The 15,689-nt window shown below is 65.2% G+C and overlaps 3 protein-coding genes across 3 annotated transcripts; 2 read left to right on the plus strand and 1 right to left on the minus strand.

Moving 5' to 3' along the window:
• Positions 1-242: 242 nt before the first annotated feature.
• LOC129198396 (class II histocompatibility antigen, B-L beta chain-like) lies at positions 243-2,498 on the plus strand. Its single transcript, XM_054807667.1, has 6 exons — positions 243-423; positions 940-1,209; positions 1,439-1,720; positions 1,837-1,943; positions 2,077-2,100; positions 2,271-2,498. The coding sequence occupies exons 1-6, from the start codon at positions 333-335 to the stop codon at positions 2,277-2,279; spliced, it is 783 nt and encodes a 260-aa protein (XP_054663642.1). The 5' UTR covers positions 243-332; the 3' UTR covers positions 2,280-2,498.
• A 1,774-nt stretch (positions 2,499-4,272) lies between these two features.
• Positions 4,273-6,638, minus strand: LOC129198395 (class II histocompatibility antigen, B-L beta chain-like). The gene is made up of 6 exons (XM_054807666.1): positions 6,461-6,638; positions 5,561-5,830; positions 5,059-5,340; positions 4,836-4,942; positions 4,679-4,702; positions 4,273-4,508 (listed from the first exon to the last, which is right to left on the minus strand). The coding sequence occupies exons 1-6, from the start codon at positions 6,549-6,551 to the stop codon at positions 4,500-4,502; spliced, it is 783 nt and encodes a 260-aa protein (XP_054663641.1). The 5' UTR covers positions 6,552-6,638; the 3' UTR covers positions 4,273-4,499.
• A 386-nt stretch (positions 6,639-7,024) lies between these two features.
• LOC129198397 (HLA class II histocompatibility antigen, DR alpha chain-like) lies at positions 7,025-9,411 on the plus strand. Its single transcript, XM_054807668.1, has 4 exons — positions 7,025-7,183; positions 7,850-8,107; positions 8,302-8,583; positions 8,687-9,411. The coding sequence occupies exons 1-4, from the start codon at positions 7,111-7,113 to the stop codon at positions 8,839-8,841; spliced, it is 768 nt and encodes a 255-aa protein (XP_054663643.1). The 5' UTR covers positions 7,025-7,110; the 3' UTR covers positions 8,842-9,411.
• Positions 9,412-15,689: the final 6,278 nt, after the last annotated feature.

Below are 15,689 nucleotides of genomic sequence, written 5' to 3' on the forward strand. Positions count from 1 at the left end.
GCCCAGACAGGGCCCCCCATCAGGGTTCTCCTGGGACCCCCCTCCGGTCTCTGTGAGCCCCAGGGTCGCTCTCCCAGCCCTACGGGCATGGGCCGCATTCTGCTCCCTGCCCTGAGGTGCAGCGGGGCCAGGGGACCACAAGTGTCAGAGGGAGCCCTGCGGGTCCCGGCTCTGCCTGGTGACGGGTGATGCTGCCCAGCCTCGCTCCTCACTGGTCCTCGCTGGGACTCCAGTCCCGGCACTGGGCAGGACTGGGGGGATACCCCCCAACCAGCAGAGTGCGGCTCGCTTGGGGGGTCTCAGCACCTTTCCAGCCTCTGCTGTGAGCGGCGATGGACACCGGTCGTGTCCTGGGAGCTGGGGCCGTGCTGGTGGCACTGGTGGTGCTGGGAGCCCACCCGGCTCATGGCGAGAAGACCTCAGGTGCGCTCGGACGCGTGGCGTGGGGGGGGTGGGGGGGGTGGGGTGTTGGTGGGGTTGGGCCCTTGGGGCTCCGCATGAGACCCAGCTCCCCAACAGGGTGGGGGAGATGCTCCCCCCCGTCTTGCTGAACCCCAGGAACAGCCTCTGGGCTCCGTTCTGCTCCATTCATCCCTCCTGCCCCTTCCCTTCCCTTGGGCTCCATCCCTGCACTCGCCCCTTCCCGTGCCCCCCGCTGCCCCCCACCGCCCGGGTGACGGTCTCCCCTCCCCCTGACTCCCCTCGGCTCCTCTCTGGCTCTTCCCAGTCCCCAGGCTGAGCCATGGAGGCCTCGGCGGCTCAGGATCACGCCGCCAGCCCCAGCACGGCCGTGCGGCCATGGGGGAGGCCGGCAGGAGAGCGGCGATGGGGAGGGGGCTGCGCGGTGCCTCCCTGCCCTCCCCTGCCCTGCCTGGCGTCCTTCGAGTGCTGGGGGGGGGGGGGAGCCAGCCCCCCTGACCTGCCTCCCTGCACACACAGCGGTTTTCCAGGATTGGTTTGTGGCCGAGTGTCAGTACCTCAACGGCACCGAGCGGGTGAGGGCTGTGGTGCGGTACAGCTATAACCGGGAGCAGTACGCACACTTCGACAGCGATGTGGGGCGCTATGTGGGCGACACCCCCCTGGGCGAGTACCAAGCCAAGTACTGGAACAGCCAGCCGGATGAACCAGAGAGGACACAGGCTGAGGTGGACACGGTCTGCCGACACAACTACGGGTTGTTGAGGTCTTTCACCGTGGAGAGGAGAGGTGAGTGCGTGGCAGAACATTTCCCCACGGACAGGCACGAGCCGAGCCCCGGGGCTCCCGGCGGGGAAGAGCGTGTGCGTGGCGTGCTTGGTCAGGGCCCCGGGCAGCCCCTGCAGCCTCCCGCGAGGACGCGGGTCCTGCGTGGGGACGGCAGGGACAGCCCTGGGCCAGGCTGGGTGGCCCCTGTGCTCTCGCAGTCCGTTCCCAGCTCTCGCCCGCTCTCCCCCAGTTCGGCCCGAGTTGAGCGTCTTCCCCATGCAGTCGAGCTCCCTGCCCCAGACCAACAGGCTGGTTTGCTCCGTGACGGGATTTTACCCCGCCGAGATCGAGGTGAAGTGGTACAAGAACGGGCAGGAGGAGACGGAGCGCGTGGTGTCCACGGACGTGATCCAGAACGGAGACTGGACCTACCAGGTGCTGGTGATGCTGGAGACCGTCCCGCAGCGCGGGGACACCTACATGTGCCAGGTGGAGCACGCCAGCCTGCAGCACCCCCTCACCCAGCACTGGGGTAAGGTCCTGCCCTGTCCGGCACCCTGGGCTGGGGGCCCGAGCCCCTGGTGCAGGTGGGGAGGGGGACGTGGGGGACGCCCCCGGCCCTGACCCCCCCTGCTCTCGTCCCCGCAGAGCTGCAGTCGGACGCCGGCAGGAGCAAGATGCTGACGGGGGTGGGGGGCTTCGTGCTGGGGCTCATCTTCCTGGCGCTGGGGCTCTTCCTCTACATGCGCAAGAAGGTGAGCGGTCGGGACGCTGGCTGGGGGGGTCCCCGGGCTCTGGGGTGTCTCCCGTGCGCGGGGCGGGGTGGGGTGGGGGGGCTGCGTTTCCGGCCGCCCCTGCTCCGACGCTGACGTTGTCTCTGTGTTTCAGGGTGCCCCGTTCCCCCAGCTGCAGGTAACCTCCATCTCCCCCACCCTGCTCCAACCCCCCTCTGCGGGCAGCTCCCCGCCTGCTCCCAGGGGCGGCGCCTCTGGACGGAGCGTGTCCCCCGATAACGCCGGGGCAGAGCCCCGCAGACACACCGGCCCCCAGCCTGGCGCTCACCCCGTCTTGTCTCCCCACAGGGCTCCTGAGCAAACTCCTGCGCACCGGCTCTGCCACCACCGCTCGTCCTCTGCCCCCCGCCCAGCGTCACCTCATCCCGGAGCCCCCCGTCCCCGCGCTGATCCCTGGCATCACCCCCTCTCTCCCGTCCCAGCTCAGCTTCGCTGTCGCTGCTCTGCAGCCCCCAGGGCCCCACGACGGTGGCCATCAGCCGCTCCAGCTCTGCCTAATAAAGCGTCCCGGGCCCCCCCTGGCCCTGGTTCTTTGGGGACAGTGGGGTGGGTCACTGCCTCCCCCGTGCCCCTGCGTCCCTGGCAGGGCTCTGAGTCATAGAATCACAGAACGGTTTCTGTGGGAAGAGACCTCACAGCCCATCCAGTTCCACCCACCCTGGGCAGGCTGGAGAGGTGGGCCCATGCGAATCCCATGAGGTTCAACAAGGCCAAGAGCAAGGTCCTGCACGTGGGTCGGGGCAATCCCAAGCACAACTCCAGGCTGGGCGCAGAATGGATGGAGAGCAGCCCCGAGGAGAAGGACTTGGGGTGCTGGGGGACGAGAAGCTCAACACGACCCAGCAATGTGCGCTGGCAGCCCAGAAAGCCACCCGTGTCCTGGGCTGTGTGTCCAGCACCGTGACCAGCAGGTCGAGGGAGGGGATTCTGCCCCTCTGCTCCGCTCTGGGGAGACCCCCCCCTGCAGAACTGCGTCCAGCTCGGGGGTCCCCAGGACAAGAAGGACATGGAGCTGTTGGAGCGAGTCCAGAGGAGGCCACGGAGATGATGCGAGGGCTGGAGCACCTCTGCTATGGAGACAGGCTGGGAGAGTTGGGGTGGTTCAGCCTGGAGAAGAGAAGGCTCTGGGGACACCATAGAGCCCCTTCCAGTCCCTGAAGGGGCTCCAGGAAAGGTGGAGAGGGGCTGTTCATCAGGGAGTGTAGTGGTAGGACAAGGAGGAGCGGTGACCTGGTCTCGTAGAGGGTGTCCCTGCCTATGGCAGGGGTGTTGGAACCAGATGACCTTTGAGGTCCCTTCCAACCCAAACCATTCTGTGATTCTGTGATACTATCATTCTATGATAAATGAGGGTAGATTGAGATGAGATGTGAGGCAGAAATCCTTCCCTGTGAGGGTGCTGAGGCCCTGGCACAGGTTGCCCAGAGAAGCTGTGGCTGCCCCTGGCTCCCTGGCAGTGTTCAAGGCCAGGTTGGATGGGGCTTTGGGCAACCTGCGCTAGTGGAGGGTGTCCCTGCCTGTGGCAGGGGTGGCACTGGATGGGCCGTGAGGTCCCTGCCCACCCAAACCAGTCTGGGATTCTGGGATTCTATGATCCCTGCCCCGGGCAACGCCCCCCCGCCCCCAGCCCCACTCCACCCCAATGGTGCCCCCTTGCCGTGCCCCACGGGGGTACCCCACTAACTGGGGATCCGGCTCCCCGGGCTCTGGGGGGCTTCCGAGCAGCAGGAAAGGTGTTTGGGGACAGCCTGGCACCACCGGCTCCGTCTGTCACCGGTTCATCTGCACCCAGCTTGTCCTGGTGGGGAACAGGGCGACTGAGGGGGGCACTGGCAGGACACCGGGATCCTTGCGGGGTGCGGTGGGTGCCGTGTCGGGGTGCAGGACAGTGTCCCGTCCTGTCCCGTGAGGGGGGCACCGCAGGAGGGACGGGAGTGGTGAACAGCGCTGGGGCTGGGGGGGGGGGGGGGGGGTGTGCCCCCCCCATGCAGGGCCCTGCTCCCTGCCCCAGCCCACTATGGCTCAGGCACCGGAGGGGGAGGGGGACACACACACAGAGCCACCGACCAGAGCAGCTGAGGGGACCCAGCACCCCTCGTCCCCTCCCTGGATCCATCCCCGAGGCGGCGGGGTGCCGGATCTGCCGCCCATGCTCCCCCCCCCCACTCCAGCTCCCACAGAACCCCTCGCACGTGTGGCCCCCAGCGAGCACTCAGAGCCCTGCCAGGGACGCAGGGGCACGGGGGAGGCAGTGACCCACCCCACTGTCCCCAAAGAACCAGGGCCGGGGGGGGCCCGGGACGCTTTATTAGGCAGAGCCAGAGCGGCCAAGGGCAACCGTCGTGGGGCCCTGGGGCCCTGGGGGCTGCAGAGCAGCAACAGCGAAGCTGAGCTGGGACGGGAGAGAGGGGGTGATGCCAGGGATCAGCGCGGGGACGGGGGGCTCCGGGATGAGGTGACGCTGGGCGGGGGGCAGAGGACGAGCGGTGGTGGCAGAGCCGGTGCGCAGGAGTTCGCTCAGGAGCCCTGTGGGGAGACAAGACGGGGTGAGCGCCAGGCTGGGGGCCGGTGTGTCTGCGGGGCTCTGCCCCGGCGTTATCGGGGGACACGCTCCGTCCAGAGGCGCCGCCCCTGGGAGCAGGCGGGGAGCTGCCCGCAGAGGGGGGTTGGAGCAGGGTGGGGGAGATGGAGGTTACCTGCAGCTGGGGGAACGGGGCACCCTGAAACACAGAGACAACGTCAGCGTCGGAGCAGGGGCGGCCGGAAACGCAGCCCCCCCACCCCACCCCGCCCCGCGCACGGGAGACACCCCAGAGCCCGGGGACCCCCCCAGCCAGCGTCCCGACCGCTCACCTTCTTGCGCATGTAGAGGAAGAGCCCCAGCGCCAGGAAGATGAGCCCCAGCACGAAGCCCCCCACCCCCGTCAGCATCTTGCTCCTGCCGGCGTCCGACTGCAGCTCTGCGGGGACGAGAGCAGGGGGGGTCAGGGCCGGGGGCGTCCCCCACGTCCCCCTCCCCACCTGCACCAGGGGCTCGGGCCCCCAGCCCAGGGTGCCGGACAGGGCAGGACCTTACCCCAGTGCTGGGTGAGGGGGTGCTGCAGGCTGGCGTGCTCCACCTGGCACATGTAGGTGTCCCCGCGCTGCGGGACGGTCTCCAGCATCACCAGCACCTGGTAGGTCCAGTCTCCGTTCTGGATCACGTCCGTGGACACCACGCGCTCCGTCTCCTCCTGCCCGTTCTTGTACCACTTCACCTCGATCTCGGCGGGGTAAAATCCCGTCACGGAGCAAACCAGCCTGTTGGTCTGGGGCAGGGAGCTCGACTGCATGGGGAAGACGCTCAACTCGGGCCGAACTGGGGGAGAGCGGGAGAGAGCTGGGAACGGACTGCGAGAGCACAGGGGCCACCCAGCCTGGCCCAGGGCTGTCCCTGCCGTCCCCACGCAGGACCCGCGTCCTTGCGGGAGGCTGCCCGGGGCCCTGACCAAGCACGCCACGCACACGCTCTTCCCCGCCGGGAGCCCCGGGGCTCGGCTCGTGCCCGTCCGTGGGGAAATGTTCTGCCACGCACTCACCTCTCCTCTCCACGGTGAAAGACCTCAACACCCCGTAGTTGTGTCGGCAGAACGCGTCCACTGCAGCCTGTGCATTTTCCAGTATTTCTGGCTGGCTGTTCCCGTACTTGGCTGTGGCCTCGCCCAGGGGGGTGTCGCCCACATAGCGCCCCACATCGCTGTCAAAGTGCACCCACTGCTCCCGGTTGTAGCTGTGCCTCTCCAGAAACCTCACCCGCTCGGTGCCGTTGAGGTACTGACACTCGGCCACAAAGCAATACTGGAAAACCGCTGTGTGTGCAGGGAGGCAGGTCAGGGGGGCTGGCTCCCCCCCCACCCCAGCACTCGAAGGACGCCAGGCAGGGCAGGGGAGGGCAGGGAGGCACCACGCAGCCCCCTCCCCATCGCCGCTCTCCTGCCGGCCTCCCCCATGGCCGCACGGCCGTGCTGGGGCTGGCGGCATGATCCTGAGCCGCCGAGGCCTCCATGGCTCAGCCTGGGGACTGGGAAGAGCCAGAGAGGAGCCGAGGGGAGTCAGGGGGAGGGGAGACCGTCACCCGGGCGGTGGGGGGCAGCGGGGGACACGGGAAGGGGCGAGTGCAGGGATGGAGCCCAAGGGAAGGGAAGGGGCAGGAGGGATGAATGGAGCAGAACGGAGCCCAGAGGCTGTTCCTGGGGTTCAGCAAGATGGGGGGGAGCATCTCCCCCACCCTGTTGGGGAGCTGGGTCTCACGCAGAGCCCACTGCTCCCAGCCCTGCAGAGGACAGACGACAGGACGAGGGATCGCTGGGGCAGGGCGGTCCCAGGGGCTCGGGGGGACCTCTCAGCACCCCCCCAAACACAGACACCCAGCACGTCCCGGGGCACGCGTGGCACCCAACCCCACCAACACTCCCCCCACGCCACGCGTCCGAGCGCACCTGAGGTCTTCTCGCCATGAGCCGGGTGGGCTCCCAGCACCACCAGTGCCACCAGCACGGCCCCAGCTCCCAGGACACGACCGGTCTCCATTGCCGCTCACAGCAGAGGCTGGAAAGGTGCTGAGACCCCCCAAGCGAGCCGCACTCTGCTGGTTGGGGGGTATCCCCCCAGTCCTGCCCAGTGCCGGGACTGGAGTCCCAGCGAGGACCAGTGAGGAGCGAGGCTGGGCAGCATCACCCGTCACCAGGCAGAGCCGGGACCCGCAGGGCTCCCTCTGACACTTGTCCTGTGCCGGAGCAGTGACCCCAGGGAGGAGGCTGCCAGCCCCAGCCGGCACTTGGGATCCCCAGCCTCGGCAGCCCCCACCTCCCCCTTCCACAGATCCATCTCCAGGGGTGTGCACGGCCCAAATTCAACAGCGTACCCCTGCACGACCCTGTGCTGGCATCCGTCCGTCTGTCTGCTCCGCAGGGCGCTCGGTGTCGCTGCTCTGCCTGGGAACAGCTGAGTCGGCGTCGGGGCCCTGTCCCATTGGCTGAGCACCTGGGGGGGCCCCTGTGTCCCCCCCCCAGCACACAGTTCCCCAACCCAAGAGCGACTCCTGCCCCTCACCCTGTCCTGCTCTCGCTGCCCGGTGCCAGGAGAGGCGATGGCCGGAGGACGGGGCGTCCCGCTGGCGCTGCTGGCTGTGTTGGCTCTGCAGGGCGTGGGGGCCGTGAAAGGTGCGTGATGGCACGGAGGGGGGGGGGGGGGGCGTGGGGTGGTGGGTCTGGGGGCAGAGGTGGGGCGTGGGGTGCCCTGGACCTGTGGGGTGGTGGGGGGGGGTTGGTGCAGGGCCCTGGGCATGGGGAGCTCTGTCCCTCCAACTGCAGGTAACCCCTGGGTGGGGATGGACCCCGGGTGCACCCCAGGAGGCTGTGGAGGATGGGGGGGGGAGGTCAGGACACGTGTTCCTGGACCTTCCCCGGCCCAGGTCTCCCTGCCCTCCTGCCCCTGTGTGCCCCAGCTCCGTGGGTCAGGTCCCTGCAAGCTCCTGGGTGTCCCTTCGCCGTGGCTGTGCCCAATGGTGGGGTTATCGTGTGGGGCAGGACGGGCAGTGCCCAAGTCCTTGGGGTCCCGTGATGGGGTCCTGTGGTCCCCACAGCCCATCACGGGTGAGGAGGAAGGGAAACCTCCTGATGGCATGGAGGGGCCGGAGCAGGGAGAAGGTGCCTGACCTCTTGGAGATGGAGGGGGGGGTCTCAGCATCTGCCCATCTTTATGGGACCCCCAGGGAAGGAGGGGGCTTGTTCTCACCATCAGGACCACCCTGTGCTCTCTCAGTGTCCCCACGGGTGTCCCATGGGGAGATGGGAGGGGCAGGGACCCTAACGCCTGTCCTGTCCCAGTGGGGAACACGATCATCCAGGCGGAATTCTACCAGCGGGATGAGAAGCTGCAGCAGGAGAACGGCGAGTTCATGTTTGAATTCGACGGGGACGAGCTCTTCCACGTGGACCTGCAGAAGGCAGAGACAATCTGGCGCCTGCCTGAGTTTGGGGAATTTACGTCCTTCGAGGCACAGGGAGCTCTGCAAAACATGGCTGTAGGCAAACAGAATTTGGAGATCATGATGAAGGCGTCCAACCGCTCACGGGCAACCATTGGTAACAACCTGGCCACGGCACGGCCAGTGCCTTCACCCCTGCTCCCCTGCAGCACCTGGGGACCTGGGCACAGCCCCAAGCTGGGGTGTGGGGTCCCCCCCAGGTGGGCAGCGGAGCATGACCAGGCCAGGTCTATGGGGCAGGAAGCCCCAGCCCAGCCCCAGGCACTAACCCCTTCTCCATCTCCCCCCCAGCACCACCTGAGATGACGGTGTTCTCCAAGAATCCTGTGCAGCTGGAGGACCCCAACGTCCTGATCTGCTATGTGGACAAGTTTTGGCCACCCGTGCTCTCCATCAAGTGGCTGAAGAACGGGCAGGAGGTGACGGACGGCGTCCTCGAGACCGTTTTCTACCGAGGGCCGGAGACCACCTTCCGCAAATTCTCCTACCTGCCCTTCATCCCCGGTCGAGGGGACTACTACGACTGCCGTGTGGAGCATGAGGGGCTGCCCAGTGCCCTCCTGAAGCACTGGGGTGAGGAGGGGGGGCTGAGCTGGGTCCTGGATGTCCCTTGGCCTTGCAGGCAGTGAGGGGGAGGCTCAGCACCCCATCCTCATCCACCTTCACCCCTCTGCAGAGCCCCAGATGCCCCTCCCCACCTCCGAGAGCACCGAGACCCTGGTGTGCGCCCTGGGTCTGGCCGTGGGCATCGTCGGCATCATCGTGGGCACCATCCTCATCATCAAGGCCATGAAGATGAACAGTGCCCGCAACCAACGGGGCCTCTTGTGAGGGGGGCAGAGCCCAGGGCCCCCCGCTTCCCCCTCCGCCGGACCCTCTGCACCCTCAGCCAGCCCTCACCCCTGCTCTCCCCGGCGCCCCGTGTCCCTGCCCCCCCTCACCACCACCCCCTTCTCCCATGCAGCAGCGCATGCAGACGCGCTGGAGACGGCTCCAGAGCCAGAGTCAGCACGGACCCGTCCCCACAGGGGCCGAGCCGCTTCCCCTCGCTGCGGGGAGCCGGGGGGGCACCTGAGGCTGCTCCGGCTCGCCCGCTGCCAGGGGAAATGGCTGCAGAGCCTGGGGACCTGCGCTGGTCCCAGTACGCAGCCCATACGGCCGCCACGCTGGGGCTGCCTGCCCCACGGCCCCCTGGCCCAGCGGCCGTCTCCAGCTGGGGACACGGCGCCTCCTCCCAGCCCAGATATGGGGTCTCCCCTGAAGACCCCTGAAGGCGGGGGGGGCGGGGTGCCCTGCCCCATAGCTCCCCCTTGGCGCACCGTCCTTCACCCCCCACTCCTGCTCTGCTGCTTTATCACCACAATAAAGTGGGTTGGGGTTCATCCTGCCGTGAGACCCTCACCGTGAGTCCGTTCTCTGCACCGTGCAAGGGGGGGGTGACTGCAGCTCCTACGAGCTCCCTTGATCTTTGGGTGATCTATGGGGCGGTGGGTTGTGGGTGTGGGGCAGGGCTCTAAGGATCTAGCTCCAGCTCTGGGGCAGAGGGAAGGGGTTTGGGCGACCTCAGGACTGCTGGGTTCTCCCAGCCGACGTCACTGGGATCTTAGCACCTCTAAAGAACAGTCCCATGATGGGGGGGGGCACCTATTTATGGCTCCCGGGGGGGGTCAGAGCCCGTCGGCACGTAGCCACACTCACGGCAAGGTCAGGAAGGGGCTCCAGGACAGTCTGACAGACACCAGCCACGGCACGTGGCTCCCCGGTCAGCCATCACCGGCTGGGGCACAGACCCCAGGCAGGGGAGTCCTCGTGGGGGTCCACCTGCACCCAGGGAGGTCCTCGGGGGTGGCGGGGCTCCACAACGCTGGTGTTCACCCCATGGGTGCTGCTGTGGCTGACCCCCTGCGGGGCTAAGAGCTGGCCGAGGGATGACACAGAGGGGGAACAGGCGAACTACAGGTGACGAGACCGGTTCCTGCAAGCGTCGTTCCCTGTCATGCACACGCGTACACACGCGCGTGTACCCTGGGTGGTGGAGGGGAACGCGACGGCTGCCCGCAGGAGCCGTTAGCTGGGGGCAGGGAGCGGGGAGCAAAGCTGGACTTTGCCCTCAGCCAAACCAGTTCTCCCAGCAGCAGCTTTGCCTGGTAACTGGTGACACCGCAGCCCCGTTCCGGAGGTCTGTGGCAGTGCCTGTCCTGCTTCCCCATCACCCATGGCGGGGTGCAAGGCTTGTGCACATGGGGCAGGGGTGGTGGGGCGCTCCATGGGGGTCCGGCACAGCACGGTCGGCACCCCGGAGCTCCCGGTTGCGCCCGCGATGGGGTCCAAGCCCGCAGGCCAGGGACGCGCTGAGCCCCACGTGCGCGAGCCTCGCACACTCAGGGATAGAGACGGGGGACAGGAACTGGCGAAACCACGGTTGCCGTGGGGCTGCGGAGGAGAAGGAGGCGCTGAGGAAACCCCCTCGCACACACGCACACCAGGGACGAGGAGCAAATCCCTCCCGGGAGCAGCGATGGAGGTAAGGCAGCGTGTCGGCTCAGGGTTTGGTTCCCTTCCTCGCTGGGAGCAGAAGGGGAAGATGCGGCTGGAACAGAAAGCAGATGACGTGCGGCGGAGAGGATGTGAAACCCGGCAGGTTCCTGGTGGAAGCAGAGCTCTGGCTCCGGGGCCTGAATAAAAACTACCTGGAGACAGCAGATTTTAGGATTAAAAAAAAAAAAAAAGAGAGAAATAAAAATAGCAGCAACAGCCGAGCCCGCAGCCCTGGCATCACACCACGGTGATCAGACAGGAGCCGCCGTCCCTCTGGGGTAGATCCAAGCCTGGCCACGGCCATGACGGCATCTCCCCCAACCCAGGCACCGAGGAGCACCATGCCACGGGGACACGGCCGGAGCAGAGGGTCTCGGTCGCTTCTGGGTTGGGGGGGAGACGCAAGGCTTGTCGTCCCCTCTGGCAAAGGCACGAGAAGTGTCCTCAGCCTCAGGAGGACACTGGTGACACGAGATGCCAGTGGGGAGACGAGGACCCGGTTTGGGAAGGGGAACGCAATCCCCTCACAGGTCGAAGGCAGCTGGCCCGGAGGCGTCCAGGGCCTCCCGCCTCGGCCACGCAGACCCAGAACCCAAATCCTAAAAGACGGATCCCAAAACCGGCTGCCTCCGGGCTTGGAGGGGGCTGTATCCAGCACGGAGCTGCCCTGGGTTGGGGAGGGGGGGGGGTGTGTCTCCTAGTGACCCCCCACTTCCCCCCCCGCCAAAAAACAAACCCAGACAACTGGACCCAGCAAGGCCAGGACAAGGGTTCAGCTGCCCGGCGCGGGCACGTCCCGCTGTCAGCCCCACACGCTGGGACCGGGCCCTGAGCTGCCTGGAGTCTGCCGGAGACGGGTGACGCAGCCCAGTGCTGCCGGCTAACTGGTTGGACTGGGGTTACTGGAGGGCAGGGAGAGCAGGCAGGGACGTTTCCCCGAAATGCTGGCGTGTGCCCCATGGCGGGGTGGGGGGGGGCGGTGTGTGGGTGACGGGCTTTGGTGGAAATCCCCTGTCTCTGTGCGTGCCGGGGCGGGGGTGGGCGATGCGGGGGGAAGCCGGCAGGACGGACAGATGGAGCAGGTCTCGCCTCACCCCGAAGGACGCCAAGCCGGACGGATGGACGGACAGACAGCACGCTGATCGCACCTCACACACACACACACACACACACACACACCCCTTCCCTGAGGACGCCAAGCCCCGCGGCGTCAGGGGCCTGAAGCCAGTGAGGGATCGCTGCCCCCATCAAGCCAAGAGGCCGCAGACGCCGGGTTGCGCGCAGGGGTGTCCCTTTTCCTCGGGCAGGGGTCCACGGGGGGCTCCGCTCCATCGAGACCTGCGCCAACTCCATCCGTCCGTCCGTCCGTCCGTCCGTCCCCGCCTCGGGACACCGTTACCGGCCGGGCTGGTGGTCCCGTCCCTTCTGCCGCAGGCACGCAGCCCCCACGGCTGTGGTGGGATGCGCTGGGGTCACCCCTGTAGCCCCCAGCCCCCGTTTCTGGGGTCCCCTCTGGGGAGCTGTGGGGGTGGTGGTGGTGGGGTCATGGGAAGGGGGAGATGGGTGCAAATGGTGCCAGGGGATTTCCAAGAGAAGGTTCCCCAGGGATGGTGTGTCACCAGGGGAAAACTTGTGAGGGGAGACCCGAGCCCAGACCCCGCCGAGCAGGATAGTGCCCTCGCCCTCCCCAAATATTCCTCCGGAGAGCAGCAGCACTGCGCTGGAATTACCCCCCGCCCCCCCGAGGAATGACAATGACAACGCTCCGTAGCAGGAGAGAGAGAGACTCAAACACCCCGAAAAGACTCAAACACCCCTTTTTTTCACTCCCACCAGAACATCTGCAGGAAGCAGAAGGGTGACTGGTACATGAGGGCAGGGTGGGCAAGAGAACAGACATGTCTGCCCCCCACCACCACCTTGATCCACCCCGTGCCCCGGAGCTGGGTCTGGCGGAGCAGGATGAGCAGGATGCTGAGGTGGGATCTGTCCCCAGCCCCCGGGACCGCTGCGCAGGAGAACCACAAGCAGTGGATTTACCCCACGCACGGGAAACACCTTTTGGGGAGTGGGTCCTGGCCCTGGTTTCCCCCCCCCGCTGCCCCAACAACCAGGGGGTCAGGTCCAGCCAGCACGGGTTCATGAAAGGCAGGTCCTGCTTGACCAACCTGATCTCCTCCTACGACCAGGGGACTTGCTGAGTGGGTGAGGGAAAGGCTGTGGATGTTATCTACTTGGACTTCAGCAAAGCCTTCGACACGGTGTCCCACAGCGTTCTCCTAGAGAAGCTGGTGGCTCATGGCTTAGATGGGTGGATTCTTCACTGGGTAAAAAACTGGCTGGAAGGCCGAGCCCAGAGAGTTGTGGTGAACGGAGTTCAATGCAGTTGGCGGCCGGTCACAAGTGGTGTTCCCCAGGGCTCCGTCTTGGGGCCAGTCTTGTTTAATATCTGTATCAATGATCTGGATGAGGGGATCGAGTGCGCCCTCAGTAAGTTTGCAGATGACACCATATTGGGTGAGAGTGTCGATCCGCTCGAGGGTAGGAAGGCTCTGCAGAGGGATCTGGACAGGCTGGATGGCTGGGCCGAGGCCAGCTGGATGAGGTTTAACAAGGCCAAGTGCCGGGTCCTGCCCTTGGGTCACACCAACCGAGTCCAGAGGAGGGCAACGAAGCTGGTGAAGGGTCTGGAGCACAACTCCTGTGAGGAGTGGCTGAGGGAACTGGGGTTGTTTAGCCTGGAGAAGAGGAGGCTGCGGGGAGACCTGATCGCTCTCTACAGCTGCCTCAAAGGAGGTTGTAGTGAGATGGCTATTGGTCTCTTCTCCCAAGTAACTAGCAAAAGGTTGAGAGGAAATGATCTCCAGTTGTGTCAGGGGAGGTTTAGATTGGCTCTTAGGAAAACTTTCTTCACCAAAAGAGTGTTCAGGCATTGGAACAGGCTGCCCAGAGAGGTGGTGGGGTCACCATCCCTGGAGGTGTTCAAAAGACATGTGGACGTGGCACTTTGGGACATTGTTTAGTAGACCCATGGTGTTGGGTCAACGGTTGGACTTGATCTTAGGGGTCTTTTCCAACCTTAAGATTCTATGATTCTATGGTTCTGTGGTTCTATGGTTCTATAGTTCTATGGTTCTATGGTTCTATAGGTCTATGGTTCTATGGTTCTATAGGTCTATGGTTCTATGGTTCTATAGGTCTATGATTCTATGGTTCTGTGGTTCTATAGGTCTATGGTTCTATGGTTCTATGGTTCTATAGGTCTATGATTCTATGGTTCTATAGGTCTATGGTTCTATGGTTCTATGGTTCTATAGGTCTATGGTTCTATGGTTCTATGAAAACCCACCCCCATCCTGCTGACACCACGGTGCTGGGAGCAGGAACGCGATGCTGGGGCACGCACCAGGACCAGCCCAGGTCCTTTGGACTCGGCAGCGCTTTGCCCTGCCTGCATGGGGCACGGAGCACCTCCGGGCACATTCTCCTTCCCTGGGACCCTGCTCAGGGTGGTACCACCCCCCACACACACACCACGGACATTCCCAGCGAAGCGCCGGAGCCGTCGGTGCGTGGCGAGCGCAGGGAAGGAGTCACGGGGGTCCCAGTGGCTTTGGTTTGCATCTCTGCCGCGGCGCCTAGCAGAGCTCCCTTCGTCTCCAGGGAACCCGACGGTACGTGCGGCTCCTGAAAGCTCCCTGAAAACTCATTTCCACCCAGATCCTCTGGAACCAAGACCGCTTCCCCATCACGCTGCCGCCCTCCTGCCCAGCCTGCTTCGCTCTTCCTCACTTACGGTTTCCATGTGTCCGGTCCCTCCTGGGTCAGGACTTCCTAAGCTTGCTCCTCGCCAGCCGGAAAGGCAAACGGCTGGTGGGAAACGATGGTGCTTCCGCGAGAGCAGAACAGCCGGGTGAATCCTTTTCCCACTTGTGCCTCTGCCACTTCCGTCCCTTTTCCCCCTCATGCTGCTGCCGCTTCCAGCCCTTTTCCCCCTCCCACCGCTGCCGCTTCCCGTCCTTTTCCCCATCGCGCCCCTGATGCTTCCCACCCTTTTCCCCCCCTCACACCGCTGCTGCTTCCTGTCTTTTTCCCAATCATGCCACTGCCGCTTCCCGACCTCTTCCCTCTACACACTACTGTCACTTCCTGCCCTTTTCCCCATTGCGCCACTGTTGCTTTCCACCCTTTTTCCCCCTTGCTCCGCTGCCACTTCCTGCCCTTTTTCCCATCGCACCGCTGCCACTTCCCACTGTTTTCCTCCTCGTGCCACTGCCTCTTGTGCCCTTTTCCCTTCCTGCCACTTCCTCTTCCCATCCTTTTCCCCCTCACACCACTGCTGCTTCCCGCCCTTTTACCTCTTGCGCTGCTGCCTGTTCCTGCCCTTTTCCCCCCTCACACAGCTGCTACTTCCCCCCCTTTTCCCCCATCACCTCTGCCACTTCCCACCCTTTTCCCCTCTGCCAATGCCACTTCCCGCCCTGTTCCCCCATCTGTTGCGGCCACTTCCGCCCTTTTCCCTTCCTGTCGTTGCTGCTTCCCGCCCTTTTCCCCCCTCACACTGCTGCCGCTTCCCGTCCTTTTCCCTTGTCACCTCTGCCGCTTCCCACCCTTTTCCTCCTCATGCTGCTGCCGCTTGTGCCCTTTTTCCCTATAACGCCTCTGGCACTTCCTGCTCTTTTCTCCCCTCCCACAGCTGTCGCTTCCCACCCTTTTCCTCCTTGCACTGCTGCCGCTTCCTACCCTTTTCCGTCTCCTACCGCTGCTGCTGCTTCCCACCCTCTTTCAGCTCATGCCGCTGCTGCTTCCCGCCCGTTTCCCCCTTGTGCCGCTGCCACTTCCCACCCTGTTCCCCCTCTCACCACTGCTACTTCCCGCACTTTTTCCCCCTCCTGCCACTGCCACTTCCCATCCTTTTCCTCCTCCACCTCTACCACTTCCTGTCCTTTTCCCCCCTCCTGCCACTGCTACTTCCCTCCCTTTTCCTCCTCATGCTGTTGCCACTTCTCGCCCTTTTCCCCCATCACCTCTGCCACTTCCTGCCCTTTTTCCCCCTCACACCACTACTTCCCCCGTCTTCCTCCTCATGCTGCTGCCGCTTCCTGACCTTTTTCCCCCTTGCTCCGCTATCACTTCCCCCT

This window comes from Grus americana, chromosome 32, assembly GCF_028858705.1.
Source record: "Grus americana isolate bGruAme1 chromosome 32, bGruAme1.mat, whole genome shotgun sequence".
NCBI lineage: Eukaryota > Metazoa > Chordata > Aves > Gruiformes > Gruidae > Grus > Grus americana.